This window comes from Xyrauchen texanus, chromosome 11 (genome assembly GCF_025860055.1).
Source record: "Xyrauchen texanus isolate HMW12.3.18 chromosome 11, RBS_HiC_50CHRs, whole genome shotgun sequence".
Taxonomy (NCBI): domain Eukaryota; kingdom Metazoa; phylum Chordata; class Actinopteri; order Cypriniformes; family Catostomidae; genus Xyrauchen; species Xyrauchen texanus.
In genome coordinates this window covers 46,429,033-46,449,299 of record NC_068286.1, presented here as the reverse complement: position 1 = coordinate 46,449,299, position 20,267 = coordinate 46,429,033, and the positions used below count along the sequence as shown (strand labels likewise).

At 41.2% G+C, this 20,267-nt stretch overlaps 1 protein-coding gene across 3 annotated transcripts in view; it reads right to left on the bottom strand.

Annotated features, from left to right (window-relative positions):
- Positions 1 to 20,267, bottom strand: part of fhip1aa (FHF complex subunit HOOK interacting protein 1Aa) — a 38,132-nt gene that overhangs the window by 13,875 nt on the left and 3,990 nt on the right. The window contains exons 1-7 of one of the 3 annotated variants that reach the window (XM_052137578.1): positions 15,348 to 15,584; positions 8,388 to 8,594; positions 6,773 to 7,465; positions 5,252 to 5,410; positions 4,901 to 4,987; positions 2,986 to 3,153; positions 645 to 724 (exon numbers count right to left, since the gene is read on the bottom strand). In XM_052137578.1, the coding sequence (XP_051993538.1) occupies positions 645 to 724; positions 2,986 to 3,153; positions 4,901 to 4,987; positions 5,252 to 5,410; positions 6,773 to 7,465; positions 8,388 to 8,492 (1,292 nt within the window). In that variant the 5' untranslated portion in view covers positions 8,493 to 8,594; positions 15,348 to 15,584. Of the gene's footprint in view, positions 1 to 644; positions 725 to 2,985; positions 3,154 to 4,900; positions 4,988 to 5,251; positions 5,411 to 6,772; positions 7,466 to 8,387; positions 8,595 to 12,110; positions 12,299 to 15,347; positions 15,585 to 20,267 lie in introns of those variants that run through there. The other 2 variants (XM_052137577.1, XM_052137576.1) reach the window with 2 other exon arrangements.

The window sequence follows — 20,267 nt, the reverse complement described above, 5'->3', positions numbered from 1 at the left end:
TGTGTGTGTGCGCGCATGTGAGCGTGTATTTAATACTTTGTGGAGAACAAATGTCCCCATAAGGATAGTAAAACCCAAATTTTTTGATGTTGTGAAGACAATTTGTAGAAGATTTTCTGTGAGGGTTAGGTTTAGGGGTAGGGTTAGGTTTAGGGGATAGAATATAAAGTTTGTATAAAAACCATTATGTCTATGGAAAGTCCCCATAAAACATGGAAACCCAATGTGTGTGTGTGTGTGTGTGTATATATATGTGTGTGTGTGTGTGTGTGTGTGTGTGTGTGTGTGTGTGTGTGTGTAAAAACATCAGGTGGCATTTAAAGGGTTAAAATCCTGAAAATGAATGAATAGTTGGTTGTTAGACATTTTTTGTCCTCTAATGACCTCTGACCCTTGTGTGTCAATTTAAAAAAGTTACTCAAACTACAAAATGACGTAGAATAGTGCAGAAGTGTGCGATTTGGGACGCACCTAATGTCTTTGTCTGACACTAGACAATGTGAGCAAGGTCTGCAGAACTCCAACACAACACCAAGATTATCAAACAATATCTACAGTTCATACAACTTAATACTTCTTCTTGTCAGAGATGCACCAAATGTTGAGTACATGAATAAACATTAAGAGTCTGTGAGAGTACTCACTTGAAAATCATCTGGAGCATGACATCCTCGCAGTGCAAGCCAATGAGTGTACGGAACAGAGCCAGTGATACAGTGCCGAGCTGGAACAAAAGAGCAGCCAATAAACAATTGAAAGATCACGACGATAATCAAACGGTTTTAATTAAAACAGACTGTTGATGAAAATATGACGATAGAAAGAAAAATCTGATAAGAGTTGATTCAAATAGTCCAGTCATAGTATTTTGGGGAGTTCTCCACTTGAGCTGCAATGGACTTCACTAACGGGTTAATTCACTAACTTAAATGCATCCGATATTATTAGATTAATTGGTTATACTCGCAACATATATATATAACATAAATATGTATAACTTACATCTACACAGACAATGAAGCAAAAGAACTGGTGAACTTGTACTCAATTTTGCACTAATCAGGGCACAACTTGGGTGTGAATACTTTGTTTCCTTAAAAACATACTACATTTATCAATATTCATAAGTGTCTAAAACATGAGCAAATCTAATAAGTAAAAATATTCATTATATGTTCTTATTTCAGGACTGCTTTTTGTGTCATTTAGTCTCACATTTTAATCTTTAATATTGTTTGATGCAAGATTAAATCATTCTAATTAGTTTATACATTTGAATATAATAATTTGAACTATTCTACATCATTTTGTAGTTTAACCCTTGTGCGTCAATTTAAAAAAGATACTCAGAGGTCCTTAGAGGACAAAAATGTCCTTGTCTCACACACAAAACACACTCTGACATCCATATCAACACACACACACATCCATACCAACACACACACACACACACACACACACTCACTTACTTCTCAATACACATACAAAACAAACTCTGACATCCATACACTCACACATCCATACCAACACACACACACACACACTCACACACACTCACTTACTTCTCAATACACATACAAAACAAACTCTGACATCCATACACTCACACATCCATACCAACACACACTCACACATCCATACCAACACACACACACACACTCACACATCCATACCAACACACACACACACACACACACACACACACACACACTTACTTCTCAATACACATACAAAACAAACTCTGACATCCATACACTCACACATCCATACCAACACACACACACACACTCACACATCCATACCAACACACACACACACACACACACACACTTACTTCTCAATACACATACAAAACACACTCTGACATCCATACACACACACATCCATACAACACACACTCACACATCCATACCAACACACACACACACTCACACATCCATACCAACACACACACACACACACACACACGCACACACGCACACACGCACACACACACTTACTTCTCAATACACATACAAAACACAGTCTGACATCCATACACACACACACACACACACACACACACACACACGTCCATACCAACACACACACACACACACACACACATACATACATACACTCACACACACACAAACACTCACACACACTTACTTCTCAATACACACATACAAAACACATTCTGACATCCATACCAACACACACACACACACACACACACACACACAGACTCACACACACACACACAATTTTAGCTACATCATTTATTCAATTGTCCTGCAGGTCTCTATAATATATCAAACAGAGAATAGGGGAAAAGCTTGTATTTGCTCCATAGGCTAAACTTGGCGCCACCTGGTGGAAAATATTACACATTTAAATTTGACATGCTATTGTGAACAAAAAAACCCATGTTGTTGTTGGCAACTGAAATTACATGTTAGAGTAAAACTGACTCGAATGAATGAAAATGACGTGATGAAATATTAATACATTTAAAAGGACATTTTTTTAAAAGACAAAAATCATGACAAATAATTTAACAAAAATTATTTAACACACAAATAATAGTTTAACACTCTATTCTACAGTATATTGTGGCAAGCCGTTTTAAACTCAATACTCAAGATTTCTCGTTTTAATCTACACATCAAGAGATACACGCTGTGCAGGGACTAAAAACTAAATGCTTTTCATTTCGGTTCGTTCTGAGCAAAACTGTATTTTTCGCTTCCTGTCCAAAAGTAACCGGATATAACAGTTAATAACGTTCTTTGTAAAATGACAGTTCTCTGCACTAATGGGTGAGTGAAATACTAATACTGGTGTTGCCAGATCTCACAAGAGAAACAAGCAACCTGGTCTGGAAAAACAAGCCCAAAATAAGCCACTCCCCTCACCAATATAAGCGAAGTGGTCTGTTCTGAAATCAGTACTACTTTTCAAAAATGCTGAATGCGACTGACAGAGTATTGAGAGTATGGGTACCTGAAAGGGAGTATTGATGCGGCTAACCAGCGTGTCCAAAAGGTGTACGTTGTCATGGCGATGGAGGAGGATGAAGCTGAGGAAGGTGTGTAGCAGGGCGGGTTCAGACACACTTCGTATGAACAAGTCCAGGTATGCTGTTGTGGTCATCACCTCTTCAAGTGTTAACTATTTAAAACGATGTCAACAGAGTTCCCATTTGACCAATGAATTTCCATGATATGACAGTTGTTCACGACTACTGGATAAGGATTTTCTATTATAGATTTAAAATAAGATTTATAGTAGAAACAATCTACTAAGAAATAAACAAAAACAAAAACAATATACTGTATACTATAGAATGTTCCATGATTTCAGGATTCTTTTAATTGTCACGTCTTTTCAAATAGTAGTCGACCGATATATCGGCACGGGCAATATTCTGACTTATTTTAATTATTGACAACGCCCGATACATTTTCACATTTGGCCGTTTTGTTTCTTGAGGGCGCTGAGAATCACCTGCTTGCATGTGAAGCGACTGAGACATGTAAACGTCCAATAACGGCTCGTTTTCTTGTTACGTGCCATCATGTTATTACAATAATAGACCGGTATTTAAACGGTCCGTATATCAGAGCCGCGGCAGACGCGTTTGAGCTCATAATGTTAAAGCGCTCGCCTGTTTCATTCTCCTCTCTCCTCAACAGTTCCCTGTAACTTTTAACTGTCTTGTCTAATGATAAAAAGGCAAATATCAATAAAACTAATATCATATACTGTCTGCAAACATGCACATCTCTCGATTAAGCCGATGTAATAAACCAACCTCACAAAACTTGAGCAGATCCAGCGTCCTGTGGAGCACTCATAAATCTTCCTCTGAAGCGCATATTCCATCAGCCAGAATCAAAACTTCTGATTCACAAATCGTGACGGTCAATCCATGACAATCCAAGCAGGTGATCCAGTCCGATTAAACTGTCAGGAGATTGCGGTTCACGCTGGATCCGCATGAGCTCGTGAGTGCATCTTCAAAATAAAAGCGCTTCACCTGCACTGAGTAAATGTCATATTCACGATGCACTGTATGTGCGATTGGCTTGTTTCGTTATTTTTTATGTGCACGTGCCATCCATGGCGGCTGGACTACTGTGTGTACTGGTATTTCCTTCTTCCTAATATAGTAACACTTTCTTCATGCACTAATAAATTACTAAAGTTTGATGATTAAACAGAAATCAGAAGAAACTGCTATCTACTTAATTGTATTGTGCAAAATAAGAATTCGTTTTTTATTTTAAAAGCTATTTTATGTTTATGTTATTTACTATATTAAATTGTGTGATATATCGGCATTGTATCGGCCTATCGGCCACACTGCTCTCTGGATATCGGCATCGGTCATTAAGAAACCCATATCGGTCGACCACTAATTTACATTTACATTTATGCATTTGGCAGATGCTTTTATCCAAAGTGACTTACAGTGCAGTTATTACAGGGACAATCCCCCCGGAGCAACCTGGAGTTAAGTGCCTTACTCAAGGACACAATGGTGGTGGCGGCTGTGTGGCTCGAACCAGCGACCTTCTGATTACCAGATTACCAGTTATGTGCTTTAGACCACTACACCACCACCACTCCAGAGCATCATTTTAAAACTTGCTAATATGACCATGGGAACCCTGTTTAAAGCCACCGGAGGATTTTGTCCATGAGAGTTAGGCCAAGATGTGGCGTGGTGGTGGCGTAGTAGGCTAAAGCACTTAACTGGTAATCAGAAGGTTGTAGGTTCGATCCCCACAGCCACCACCATTGTGTACTGTAAGTCGCTTTGGATAAAAGCGTCTGCCAAATGCATAAATGTAAATGTAAATGTAAGATCATGAGGTGGGATTAATAAAAAAACTATTTAAAAATATTTACTAACCTTGTGTAATGCTGGTGCTAGAACAGGTACCAGAAAGCCATTATGGATGTACCCCACCAGCTGGTCTCTGATAGAAGTATGGGCCACCTACACAAAAAGTAAAGCTAAAATGAGAAACACTCAACACCCACCGCATTCACAGTATTTTCACTTTCTATCTACTGCTCACACATAAAGATAAGGGGAATAATATGTTTATTTAAAGCTCAACCTTTGTCTTCTGATATGAGATTTCCGGAAGATTGTGTACAGAATTTGGAGAGGAGGTTTGTGACATTTATTTTATGACGGGCACAGGCATAAGCCGATTACATGCTGTGGATTTAAGAATTATGTTAATTCAGCGTTCACCTGTATGACTGCGTTGCAGAACTCCAGGGAATTAAGAAACTGCACAAGAGCGGGCAGCTGCTGCCAGTCTTCACGGTGCAGACAGTGCCAGTCCTCACTAGGGACATCCAGCTTAGTTGGCAAGGAGGAGTAGAGTCCACTCAGACCTGTGGCCAAAACCTTCATCAAGTACAAAAAAAAGATGGATTACATGTGATTATCTGATTTGTACAAACACAAACATATGAACTGGGATCAACCAGACTCACAGCAAACAGATTGTGGAATAGTTACATGTTAATGTTACATTAAGTTACTTTAAAAAACTGATACATTTTAATGTAAGATGCCTGTATACAGGAGCTTTTAGACACAATGTATCATGCAGCGCTGGACTGGTAATCTGGCATACCGGGCATTATCCCGGTGGGCCGATGCACTTTAGGAGCGATCAGGGGCGGACTGGCCATTGGAGAACCGAGCGGGCCGGTGGGTCGGCCGTGAAACGGGCCGAATGGGACACGATAAGCTAAAATGAGCTGCCATGTTATGCAGAACGGACCACAAAACGGCGCCTCGATATGCACAATGCGTGCCTTTCGCCGCATTGTACCCTACTGTAAAACAATGGGAAGATAACAGGTATTTTTTCTGCGTTGTTGTCGCTGGCAACACACTTTAAATAAACAACGTGTGACTAGCGTAGTCTGAAGCTGTAGTTCCATACAATGCAAGTGAATGGTGACCAGAACTTTGAAGCTCCAACAAGCACATCAAGGCAGCATAAAAGTAATCCATATGCCTCCAGTGGTTTAATCCATGTCTTAAGAAGTCATATGATAGGTGTGGGTGAGAAACGGATCAATATTTCTGTCATTTTTGACTATAAATCTCCGCTTTCACTTTCACATTCTTCTTTCGTTTTTTGGCGATTCGTATTCTTTGTGCATATCGCCACCTACTCCTTCACCTACTTGCTTTTTCGAGCTTTAAAAGTTCTGGTCACCATTCACTTGCATTGTACGGACCTACAGAGCTGAGATATTCTTCATCAAAAAATATTCATCTGTGTAAATTCAATATTCAGTATTCAAACTGACTGCCAAATATTTCCAATTCATTGGCAGAGAGTGTGTGTGATGTCACAGAGAGCTGAGAGTGCATGTCTGCAGCCAGACTCTATTGAAGTTGTGGGTGATGATGTCATCTAAACGGTTACTCATCCATGCTATCAGAGAATATGCAATTAGCTCTAATGACTTTACGTAAGACCCTAACAAGGCCCACTGTGGAAGAAAAGCCTGATAATGTTCAGAAGCTATTCTCACTTTATCTCCAGAAATCCCCGGGACAATGAATACAGTATTTAGACTCCAGAAAATTATATATAATGGCCCCTACAAACTAGTAATTCAGGCAATGCGATTCAATGAAGATTAGCTGCCGGTTGCACCAAACCTGTCCAATGGTACTGCAGATTATCTAGTTTTCTAGAAGGATAAAAAGGGAGAAAGGAGGACCCCCACACCCGCAGGATCATACCGGACAGAAGTAGGTATTCTCTGCTATGTGTTTGGCAACAACATGGTTTTCAGCAGAGAGAGCCATAATGAGCAGGAGTGCATCTCTGGCCTGTTGTCCGACCAACCCTTCTCTGTGAATGAAAGGAATAAGCAGTGAGAAGATTAGGAAGTTAGCTGCCCCTTGGTCCTCGCTCGTATGGAAAAACAGCTCCAGGACAGACGGGTCTTTAGCCAGGACACAGCACAGTTGATTCAGGAGCAGCACTAGCTCTGCCTCCACAGCGGAGGAGCTCAGACCAGACGGCGAGCCAGAGCAGGACGACAGAAGCATCATCAAGGGCCTGAGCACAGGTTTATGATGTAGTAACGGCTGCCTGGCTTGTCCGATCAACATCTCGTACATCTTCAGCTGCTCTAACTTCATATCATCAGTGAATTCTCTCCTCAGGCTCCAGATAAACAGTCTCTCCAACACGTTCTCCATCACCACAAACTCTAGGATGGGCCCCATGGCTCCACTCTGACCACACTCCTCCTCCATCAGGAGGAAGAGCATGTGCTCTACGTAGTTCTGCACGGCGCTGGCCTCGTCGCCAGGGATCGGCCCGAAGCGGAGGCCGCCCAGTCCCCCGCCTCCTCCAAGACTGTGACCTCCTCCCAGGCCACCCACATTACTGCGTAAGGGGTCGTGCTTCTCTAGAATCTTCACCACCTGACAAATTTCAAGAGGTCAGAGGTCATTTAGACTGTATTTTATTTTATTGTGAATAGTCAGTTGAACTTTGATCACACTAGAAATGTTGTCTTTGTTATAAAGTCCATTCATGTTAATGATTCATAGAGATTCCAAAGAGATTTTGGGAAGCAAACTTAAAGGGACAGTGCACCCAAAAATGAAAATTCTCTCATCATATACTCCCCCTCATGCCATCCCAGATGTGTGTGACTTTCTTTCTTCTGCAGAACACAAATGAAGATTTTTAGAGGAATATCTCAGCTCTGTAGGTCCATACAATGCAAGTGAATGTGACCAGAACTCAGAAGGTCCAAAAAGCACAGAGTAAAAATAGAAGTAATCCATAAGACTCCAGTGGTTTAATCTATATCTTCAAAAGCGATATCAGTATATCTGAAAGTCACTTTTTGGAGGTTCTTTGTTCTGGTCACCATTCACTTGCATTGTATGGACCTACAGAGCTGAGATATTCTTCTAAAAATCTTCATTTGTGTTCAGAAAAAAGAAAGTCACACACATCTGGAATGGCATGATGAGACAATTTTCATTTTTGGGTGAACGATCACATTAATATAATATATATATATATATATATATATATATATATATATAAAATATGTATATACACAATTTCGTGCTCTAGAATACTCGATTTTGACTGGTCAGTGGAGTCATCTAGCAGTCTGATATTTTAACAATCGCACATTTACATATATTTAAATTAGTGCCACTCGATTTACATACAGGTGACCACAGTGGCGCTCTTAACCAGTGATATGCCAATGGTTGAATTTGTACCCAAAACAGAAGCAAGTATCCATAGAAAGGGAGTAGAGAGTGTTAATGTGTCAATAATGTGCAGCACACAGAGAAAGAACATTAGAAAAATATTATTTACCTGCGCCCAGTGGTTCTTGAACACGATCATGCATGTTTCAGGGTCCACATCTTTCAGGACCAGTGACTGGCCACCTCGGTTGCCATTGGAAACCATGGATGCCATTGTTGTGCCCTCACAGCAGGACTAGACCATTATGTTCAGGTTGAAGAGGGGAGCAGTCACTGAGATCGATCTACACTGGATAACTGCACGGGAAAATTACACCTGCGCATAAATGAACACAGAAGATACTTGTTAGATTAGAGACTTCTGGAAGCTCAACGTCTGTTTCACACATCTTGCGTCTGCGGCTTGTGAGCGTCGTAGCAGCAGGGACGTGTTAACCCATTTCCTTTGATGATTGCGATACATTGTAACATGGTTAAATGACAGTGGACCATTCATGACTTTTACACACTTAATCATCATAACGTCTAATTTACATAAAGGGGGACACATTTACAACCAAATGGCAATTAATTCTACTGGAATCCAAAACCCAAAGTGAAGTCTATAAACTACTTTAATGAACGTGCCGTGTGTGTCCGTCACTGTGTGTAACGTGCATCAAACCAGACAGACTATTTTCAAACAATAGGCAAATACTTCATAAAAGCCTGTATTGCAAAAGAGCACGGGGATACATAGATTTGCCGTGCCTTTTCGCCATTTTTCTATGGAGTTAAAAAAAGAAAAAGATGAATACGTGTTGCAGATACAAGATGTGACACAGGCCTAATTGTAAAATGTCAACTGATTTAAAGGGCTCATGACATGAGGAATCAAATTTCTCTTGATCTTTTGACATCATCATTGTACAGGTCATTGTACTATAAAAACATACAGTACGTTTCAAATTCAAACTCAAAACTTCCTCCTTAACAGAAAAAGAGCATTTATTTAAACCAGGCTCCAGAAACTGCATATGACCGCCTGTTCAGCGAGACATCAACACCTATTTTTCGTCATTGCACCCTTTGCCCCATCCACTGGAGCTCAGACAGTCACACCGGTGAAGAGGAGAGAGAGGAACGGTCATGGGAGATTTATCCAAAGAGACTTACACAGGACACCTTCATGTGCCTATCTGGATTTAAATGTTTTTCTACATAAGCATGCACTAGACGAACGGCTTTGACCGTTATCATGCATCTCTTTTAAAAGATACAATGTCAAGTTATAACTCTAAACAGGAGACCGCCATTGTGTTTCATTCAGCTGTGCTGTTTCTTGCTGTTTTGAAGGTGTCCTGTACTGTTTTTGCACCCATCTGTGCTATTTTTATTGTTGGTCTTTTGTAAACATGCACTAGATGGACGTCTTTGATCATTTTGATGCTTCAACTTTTAAAAGCGCATCTCATGCTGGTTCTGCCACAGACTGGGAGAAACACATGCCGTTCTGTATGTAAACAAACACGGAAGATGAGAGATGTGAAGACAAGCGTCCCAACACCACCATGGATTGTATTACGTTTGCATATTAAGAACATTTCAGCATGGTTTGTATGCATTTGAGGGCTCATATCAGCATGGACTGCTTGTGAACCAGTGACAATATGTTTCAAGCTTTGCAAAGGAACTGTCGTTGAAAGATGGAGCAGATCAAACACTGTTGTAAACAATTTTATATGTCATGAATGTTTGATAGTTTATGGTGCTGCTTGAGTGAACAGTTTAATATCCATCCATCCATCTTCAACCGCTTATCCGAAGTCGGGTCGCGGGGGCAGCTGCTCCAGCAGGGGGCCCCAAACTTCCCTATCCCGAGCCACATTAACCAGATCTGACTGGGGGACCCCGAGGTGTTCCCAGGCCAGTGTGGAGATGTAATCTCTCCACCTAATCCTGGGTCTTCCCCGAGGCCTCCTCCCAGCTGGACATGCCTGAAACACCTCCCTAGGGAGGCGGCTAGGGGGCATCCTTGCCAGATGCCCAAACCACCTCAACTGACTCCTTTCGACGCAAAGGAGCAGCGGATCTACTCTGAGATCCTCACGGATGACTGAGCTCCTCATCTCTAAGGGAGAAGCCCGCCACCCTTCTGAGGAAGCCCATTTCGGCCGCTTGTACTCGCGACCTAGTTCTTTCAGTCATGACCCAGCCTTCATGACCATAGGTGAGGGTAGGAACAAAAATTGACCGGTAGATCGAGAGCTTTGCCTTCCGGCTCAACTCTTTTTGTGACAATGGTATGATAGAGCGAGTGCAATACCGCCCCCGCTGCCCCGATTCTCCGGCCAACCTCCCGCTCCATTGTCCCCTCACTCGTGAACAAGACCCCGAGGTACTTGAACTCCTTCACTTGGGGCAATACCTCTTTCAGTTTAATATATTACGATGAAATCTGTTGGATGTGGGTTCATTCTGAAATTTTGTTTTATAATGTTGTGGTATTTGATTAAATATGGCTGTATTGGAAGTGTTAGCCAATCATAACTGTGGGCGTTTACATTGAAGTCTTAAAGGGCCAGAGGGCTTAAAACCGAGTGTTTCAGACAGTGGGACAGAGACACGGTGGAAAATTATTATATATATATATATTACTAAAGCAATAATGACTCAAATTTGGGTCTGTTCTCCTCACACAAATCTATTGATTGGCTTCCGATGACTTCGAATACTGGACATGCATCATATGAACTATTTTATAATGTTTTATTAGAATTTATGAAGCTTCACAGCCAAGGTCACTATGAACTGTCGTTGTATGGAAAGTAGCTTTGTTCAAACATTCAGAGAGAGAGAGAGGGCTGACATGAGGCGTGGGTAAAATAAATGACAGAATATTTAATTTGGGGTGGACTAGTCCTTTAACTAGGCTATGTAGCCAACATTGATGGGCTTGCCCTTCAAAAGCAATAGGTCAGTGACATAATGTTGCTGCTTAGTCAGCCAAAAAGTTCGTGAAAAGAGGCTGAGTGAACGTAGCCATCATCACTTACAGTACGATGATAATTACCAGCATGTGGATGTGAGCTATGAGTGTATCATTCCATCTTATGCAATATCATACATGCTACTTCTTATGTAAGACTTCCTGAAAAAGTAATATGACAGTACTGCTTCGCTTGCTCTCTATTCGCTGAGCTATTTTTATCAAATCAATAAACAGGCCCACAGACTAGAGTTCAGTTAACAGCAATTGGCTTGAAGCAAATGCTTGTGTGAGCCCAATGATTATCAATGGAAACAAAGAAACTTTCTGTCAATGCAAATAATGTGTGTGGGTTGAATTATCTATGGTGTGAGTGTTTGTGTTGTTTAAAATATTATATAAGAAGCATAAACAATGACATTCTCCATAATCCATGCGGTCTGGAATCTCATCCCTGTCTGAAAAGGCACATTTGATGGTCATGCTTCCCAGATGCAAGTGAATAACAGGTGTAATTGTTCAGACCCTGTCTACCAATAATACAAATAGACTTATGACTACTCCGCTATTGTAAATTACTGCTGGTATGCTCTCAACATCAGCACTGAGTGTTTATGACTTCAAAACCATGACCCATAATGAGTGCAACAGGAATACCAACTAGCCAATCAGTAGGCACAAACCATGAGAGCCAATCAATCAATCAATCAATCAATCACAGAAAGCACAAACTTAAAGATACTGGTAGAAGAGATCAATACACGCATGTCTTTGGTTGCACATGGGGCTGTCTACACTAAGTAATAAGAGAGGAACTTGCAAGGCTAACAGATGGTCAGAATGGATTTCGGAGTTCCCACCTACCTCAGCTCGACTACTGCTGGAAGTTGCTGGTGGACACAAAGTATTTCTCTTTCGAGAGCGTCTTCTAAAGGGTTCAGGAGATCTGAGACATGCACGTTAAGATCCAGTCAGAGATGAAACATGGGAAAGAGAACAGCTTAGCTTGTGCTAGTTAGAGCAGTGTGAGTAGGAGGTGACAGAGGAGGCAGGGAAATGACTATGGATCTGAGCGCTGACAAAAAGATTCAAAACTACTGCAGAAGAGCTGGAGTGGGAAGGAGTGAGACATGTATGGGTGTGTGTGTGTGTGTACTCTAATGTGTTTGCATGTGTGAGATCTCAAAACTGTCTCTGTTAAAGCTACTCTAAAATCCCATTGTGTGTGTGTTTGTTTGTTTGTGTGGGCTGCTGACGGCTTTCAGAGCCCGTGTTTAAATTGTGTTAGAGCTCCTCCAACACACAGACAATTATAGGAATTTATAATTTGATCTTATAAAAAAATAAGTATTTTTCACTCCATTATTCAGCCCCCACTATGTTATGATATCAAAACACTTTTACTTTAATGCACGATTTGAAAAAACGAAACATTTTAACCCTTGTATTACAGACACACTTACATATACACACTTATTCCAGTGTCTTCACCTTGCTTGGTAGCTCACCTGATCGAGCACTGGACGGCTGCGAAATCACACGACAAGGAAGTGACAAAAAATTATGTGGTTTCTTCAGTCAATGCGTTTTCTTTTTTATTATTATTATTATTTCAAATTTGCATTTTAAAACCCTATCAGTTAGGGTTAGGTGTGGGTTAAGGGTGAGGATATCTGTTTCATTAAACCCTCATTTATCTTTTCGGACTCTGTTGGTTCGGTTTAAGGTAATGTTTTAGGTTAGGGAGGTACGTTTGACTTATTAAAACCTTCATATAAAAACCTTGTCTGATTACAACCTCATGTCGCTTGGTTTTGGCGCCCCCCGCTGGACAATTCACTTGTAAACGGCAGCCAACCGTGTAATGAAGCACGTTATTTTAGTTTTGCAAATGCTCCCGAAAAGTTCATGCGACCAGGCTGGAAAATTTTGATTGAGAAAGAAAAAAAAATTTATAAATCATGTTATGTCAAGGCAATATACACTCACCTAAAGGATTATTAGGAACACCTGTTCAATTTCTCATTAATGCAATTATCTAATCAACCAATCACATGGCAGTTGCTTCAATGCATTTAGGGGTGTGGTCCTGGTCAAGACAATCTCCTGAACTCCAAACTGAATGTCAGAATGGGAAAGAAAGGTGATTTAAGCAATTTTGAGCGTGGCATGGTTGTTGGTGCCAGACGGGCCGGTCTGAGTATTTCACAATCTGCTCAGTTACTGGGATTTTCACGCACAGCCATTTCTAGGGTTTACAAAGAATGGTGTGAAAAGGAAAAACATCCAGTATGCGGCAGTCCTGTGGGCTGAAAATGCCTTGTTGATGCTAGAGGTCAGAGGAGAATGGGCCGACTGATTCAAGCTGATAGAAGAGCAACTTTGACTGAAATAACCACTCGTTACAACCGAGGTATGCAGCAAAGCATTTGTGAAGCCACAACACACACAACCTTGAGGCGGATGGGCTACAACAGCAGAAGACCCCACCGGGTACCACTCATCTCCACTACAAATAGGAAAAAGAGGCTACAATTTGCAAGAGCTCACCAAAATTGGACAGTTGAAGACTGGAAAAATGTTGCCTGGTCTGATGAGTCTCGATTTCTGTTGAGACATTCAGATGGTCGAGTCAGAATTTGGCGTAAACAGAATGAGAACATGGATCCATCATGCCTTGTTACCACTGTGCAGGCTGGTGGTGGTGGTGTAATGGTGTGGGGGATGTTTTCTTGGCACACTTTAGGCCCCTTAGTGCCAATTGGGCATCGTTCAAATGCCACGGCCTACCTGAGCATTGTTTTTGACCATGTCCATCCCTTTATGGCCACCATGTACCCATCCTCTGATGGCTACTTCCAGCAGGATAATGCACCATGTCACAAAGCTCGAATCAATTCAAATTGGTTTCTTGAACATGACAATGAGTTCACTGTACTAAAATGGCCCCCACAGTCACCAGATCTCAACCCAATAGAGCATCTTTGGGATGTGGTGGAACGGGAGCTTCGTGCCCTGGATGTGCATCCCACAAATCTCCATCAACTGCAAGATGCTATCCTATCAATATGGGCCAACATTTCTAAAGAATGCTTTCAGCACCTTGTTGAATCAATGCCACGTAGAATTAAGGCAGTTCTGAAGGCGAAAGGGGGTCAAACACAGTATTAGTATGGTGTTCCTAATAATCCTTTAGGTGAGTGTATATATATATTATTATTATGTTTTTTTTTTAAGAATAAAGCCCATGAAAGTTTATTTTTGTTATTGGGGTCCCTAAACTCTTAACTCTATTGTCTGTGACCCAACCAACCCCCCAAATTTCAACACAGTTCAGAGCAAGAAAGAACTGATCTCATAATCCCTTGCGCTTGAATTATTTAATTATGGTTTCTTGGTCAAAGGAAACTTATGGGGGAATTGAAATATTGTTATTGAGAATTTTTAGAGGTTTTACCTATTTTTTTTTATATTATTCATGTTGTTTTGTTGCAAATAGTCGTTTCGATGATACCATTAGATTAATCTGTACACTTTGCTCAAGTTTATATGCATTTCAGAGGAGAATAAAGTTTAAGTATTGACCTAGAATCGGTCATAATCGTCTTTATTTGAGCGGTGTTATTGTATGATCTAAATTTGAGTCAGTTCATCTAAACGTATTAATTAGAAACAACAATATTTAAAGTTAAGTTCCTTCTACTGTATATGAACTTCAAGTTAAGTTTTGTTTTCAACCACAAATTAAAATTCTGTCATCATTTACTCATTTGTGGTTGAAAACCAAACTTAACTTGAAGTTCATTTCAATTAAGGGAATGGAGATTACTACTATACTTAGTTGTTACAGTTTTCAGTCCATACACATTTCTGAAATATCACATTTTGAATATAACATTTTGTGCACATTTCAAAACTTGTTACTCATAGATCAGAAACTCATACAAATTAAAGCATAGCTATGGTGAAATAAACCATTCTGCTCCATTTTAGAATCAAAGCTGTTGTGAAACACTTACAATCTGGCATCTCCAGCGATAATCAGACAGCTTTAGTATGCCAGACTGTGTGTTTATGAAGCTAATCAAATAGAGGGCTTACCAATAATACTGCAAAACAATTGCCTTGATTAGCGTGCAATCCTCTATTAATGCTGCATCATATGTCCATGACTGATGTTCAGATGCACGAGCACATTTGAACCCAGCTTATTTACTACAGTACTCAGACAGCATTAAACCACATGCCTGATGTTTTCTGTTGAGACTGACCTTTACTAAGAGCTCCAGTGGACTAGTCACTAGTCACTTTTATTCAGTGATGTCATGTCCAGTGATATTGTTTTAATTCTACAATTAGGAGGAGCTTCAGTTACAACTTGACATATTGCTACTTATTCATTGCAATAAAGACAGTTTCCTACTAAGATCTCAAAATAAAGCATGCATTCAAGTCCTGCTAAATCTGAGCGGTCCGGATTAAATAATTGTACAAGTATTGACCAGGTAAGCCTGTTATAAAAAAAAGAAATAACTTGATCCAAACTTGAAACCCTCTAACTGAGGAAACCAAGTTGAATTAATGATACTGATTTACTTCAAAGAGATCAAAAGAGATACTTAGACAAAATAGGGACAGCGGCAAAATATGTTTTTCCTGTCTGAGCTGAGATGTCTTATCTTAGAAATGGTCCGTGTGTGTGTGTGTGTGTGTGTGTGTGTGTGTGTGTGTGTGTGTGTGTGTGTGTGTGTGTGTGTGTGTGTTTGTAATGAATCTACCCAGCAAGCACTTTAATCCATGTTTACCTCAATTTAACAGCAGTTACCCAATTAGGATAGTTTGGTTAATTACGTTAATGTGATACTTCCAAGTAACTTCCATGTCACTGAGACATTCTAAACTGCAGAAAACTATATTTTAAAGTATAAATATATAGTAGTAAATGTAAACTATATTAAAATAACACTACACACAAACTGTCCCAACTACCTGACATACATCACTAAAATAGATGTCCTAAGAATTCACACCTGTCTCTGTCAAAGGTGTTGTATAAATGGACCTTAAAATAGATGAACCCGTGTTGGGGGGGCCTGGGTGGCTCAGCGAGTATTGGCGCTGACTATCACACCTGGAGTCGTGAGTTTGAATCCAGGGCGTGCTGAGGGACTCCAGTCAGGTCTCCTTAGCAACCAAATTGGCTCGGTTGCTAGGGAGGGTAGAGTCACATGGGGTAACCTCCTCGTGGTTGTGATTAGTGGTTCTCGCTATCAATGGGGCGTGTGGTGAGTGACTCCAGTTAGGTCTCCTTAGCAACCATATTGGCCCGGTGCTTTGAAATGACACCACCCTTTAAACTGTTCCACACACCTTGACTGAAAAACAGGTTCCATGTGTTTGTAGCCATACCAAAATTCACAGGACCTCATAAGAATACCCATTTTCATTTGATGATCTAAACAGTTTTTCAAGCTGAATGATTAACAATTAACAACAACAAAAAAATAACATTTACAGAAAAATAGGACATTATTTGTCAGGGCCGGAATATATGTTTGGAGTCTCTTTGTGAACGACTCTCCTTTGAGAATGGGTTGGGTTTCATGCCCTGCAAGCCAAAGGGAGTGTCCTTCGAGGTTTGCATAAGGGAGAGGGAGCGGTTGAGTGATACAGAAACATAGCTATCTGTGACGAGGAGGAGGGCGTGGCCAGTCTGTGAGGTGCCAGATCAAAAGAGAGAGAGAGAGACTCGTGTTTCATGTTTGCATTTATGTTACGTCGTTAAAATTATTTTAACTATTCTGCTGGTTCCCGCCACCTCCTTGCCCGTCCTGTGAACCCAGTTACACTAGCAAACCAGGAGCTGTCATAACTCGTGGAGATTGTCCTGTGCACAGGCTTCCATTATCACTTGCCTAACAGATTCCACACCTTATGCCCGATTGCCAAATGTCAGATCACTAGTTTAGATCAGTTCATAAGATAATTTGAAAGCACACAAATTAGGCTTCTAATTTCAATTCCAGCTAATGTCAATACAATATATCAATGCCTCAAAGAAGTATTGTGTTGATATTGCAAACACATCGTGCTGATCAATTATCGATATGTAGCCAAAATAAACATTTAAAAACTTTATAAAGAGTTTAAGCTGTGGAGTGTAATTTTTGGGGGGTTAACAACATACATTCTCCTATTCTTCCAGCTTAGTAAGCAGAGACAACTATTAAGCCATTTGTTGGTTGATTTCACCAAAAAGTGTCAAAACTGCGATGTTATAAAAAATGTCTCTGTTTGAGCATCACAACCAGCTGACGGCAACACTGGCTCAATCATTGGCATGAGTTTCAGTCTGATCACAATGTGAATTCGGCGTCAGTAGATCAAGTTCAGATGCTGAAATCAGTCTGTGCTGACTAAAATTCAAACCACCAGTGGCCAACGCTAGAACATACTGTATAGGCACGTGTGAGCTCCAGTTTCCGGGTGACTAACCCTTCCCCCTAACCCAAATGCCAACCCTAAACCTAACAGTCAGTGGAAGTAAAAATGTCATTTTGGAGCAAAAATGCAACCTCCGAATCATGCTCACCATTGTTTAAGTGAACGCATTTACTTCCTGGTTTCCACTGAACTAGAACCCGTGTCTCGGAGGCTACTCGCACATTGTGAACATATTGGAATGAGCGCACATATGTTCGACAGGGTTGTCGCTTGTCAATAATTCGGGAGAATGGGGTCAGTTTCAGGGTATACTGTATAAACATCTGGAAGCAAATTGTCAATATCCCGGTGGAGTAGTTAGGACACCTGTATGAAATCAATCATTATTTTTGGTGACACTAAATGTGCAAATATTACAGATATCAACTTCAAATATCTTCAGGGTTTTTCCTGCATTTCAAATTTTATCGGCGGTCATCGAAGCGAAATTTCGGGCTGCATAAGCAAATTTAATGATATTCTTTTTGGTTAAGTTTTATATTAAACTATTATTTATATTGTCAAGCCAGTTCTCGCCTCCTCCTTTCCATTAACCTCTTTACACTGGTGCCGAAAACCCATGAAGGAGGAGGGATGCGCCATAGTAAGTAGAGTCCTCACCACTACCATCCACCCCAATGGAGCAGCCGCGGCCATTCGCCGGAGGACGGAGGAGCCTGGCCACCTGAGAGCAGAGGTACGGCCACCGACCAAGAGGAGAGGAGGGGCTCCCAACCTACCACCTGGAGTGGTCAGGGCCGCTGCCAGGGGCGGAGGAGACCACTACCAGCCGCTGAAACGCAGCGGGGTCTGAGACCACCGACTGCGAGTGGGGAGGGGCTCCTGGCCGACCCCCTGGAGCGGGATGACCCCTTCCATCCACCGGAACGCAGCAGGGCGTTCCAACCGCCAGGGCCCGGAGGACTGCCTCCGATCCTCCTGATCAAGCACTGTCTGAAGAAACAAGGAAATTATCGAGCCCTGGCACCCATAACGACCAAGGGACATGAGGCCTATTAAAGTGCAGAGGCTACTGAAAAATATACGGTCATCTCTACATACAGCCTCAAGTAAAGCTGGCATTTGTGCCAGCTCCTACTGTCATTTGTTTTTCCCTCTCCCTCGTGTCTCACAGGTGGAGCCGGCATGCGCGATCAGCATTTCCATGGGAATGCTGATTGTTCTCGGGTTAGACGCTGATCACGGCAATTATTTACTCACCTGTTACACCTGCTTCACTCTGATTGCACTCCCTACTTATTCCTTGTGTTCCCCCTCTATCTTTGCCAGTTTATTATTAACTACTTATTACGTTAACTGTGCTCTCGTGTAGCTGGAGCTTGCTCGTGTCTGTGTTGGTTGCCTGTCTGTAGAGGTGTGGTTACCTTCCCGTTTGCCGCCGCCTTCGCCAGTCCTATTGCCCAATTCCTGTGGAGGAGGATGCCTTGGTCTCTGCCCGTGTCTCTGGGGAGAATATCTGTAATACTCTGGGCTATGCTTCGGACTCTCTTCGACTCTCTGCTTAATAAATCCTTTTGAACCTTCTCTGCGTTTGGGTCCCTTGTCTCCCCTCACCCTCTGACAGGCAGCAGATAACCTTCATCATACTTTTATGGCCCACGACATTACAAACAGTTTCTACGCAACACTTGGCACTACTGTTGAAGGTTACCACGGTACGCACGTGAGATGCAAACATGTGCTGTGTGTTTACTGTATAGTACCTGTTCCCTAACCAGAGCTCAAAGCAAGAGACCCGATCTGCATAAATATCAGCACACCAGCTGACACAATCACCTGATTGGTGGTGTCTGTGCAGGCCTGGCGGTAACTTGGGGCCAGTAACTACGAAGACATTACCAACCAGAGTGGCACTTCATATATCGAAGAGGGCTGGAGAGAAGATACAGTTTACATAATGCAAGAGCTCATGCAAATATGCCATAACCAAATGTTAACACAGGAGGTTGTTTGTGTGTTCACCTTCAGTTTACAGAGAGTGAAAGTGTGGCCACACTTACAAGTTATTCAGAAGTTTTAAAGGGACAGTTCACCCAAAAATGAAATTCTCTTATCATTTACCATACACCCAGATGTGTATGACTTTCTTTCTTTTGCAGAACAAAAACACAGATATTCAGAAGAATATTTCAGCTCTGTTGGTCCATACAAATGTAAGTGTATGGTGACCAGACATATAACGCTCCAAAAAGCACATAAAGGCAGCATAGAAGTAATCCATTCGACTCGAGTGTTTTAATCCATGCCTTCTGAAGAAACATGTTAAATAGCGATCTGTTTCTCACCCATACCTAAGTTGTTTTTTAACTATAGATCTCCACTTTTCCTTTCACTACCACATTTTTCTTCTGTTTTTTTTTGATCCGGCAAAAGAAATCTTCAGTTTATAGAGCTGCCTGTTTACACTGAGACAAAACCAAACTATGGTGGCCCCATTAGGACAAACAATGGAACCGCCGTTAGGTGTTTGTGTTCTTAGATAAAGTACGCAACAATCTCTCGCACCATGTGAGAAAT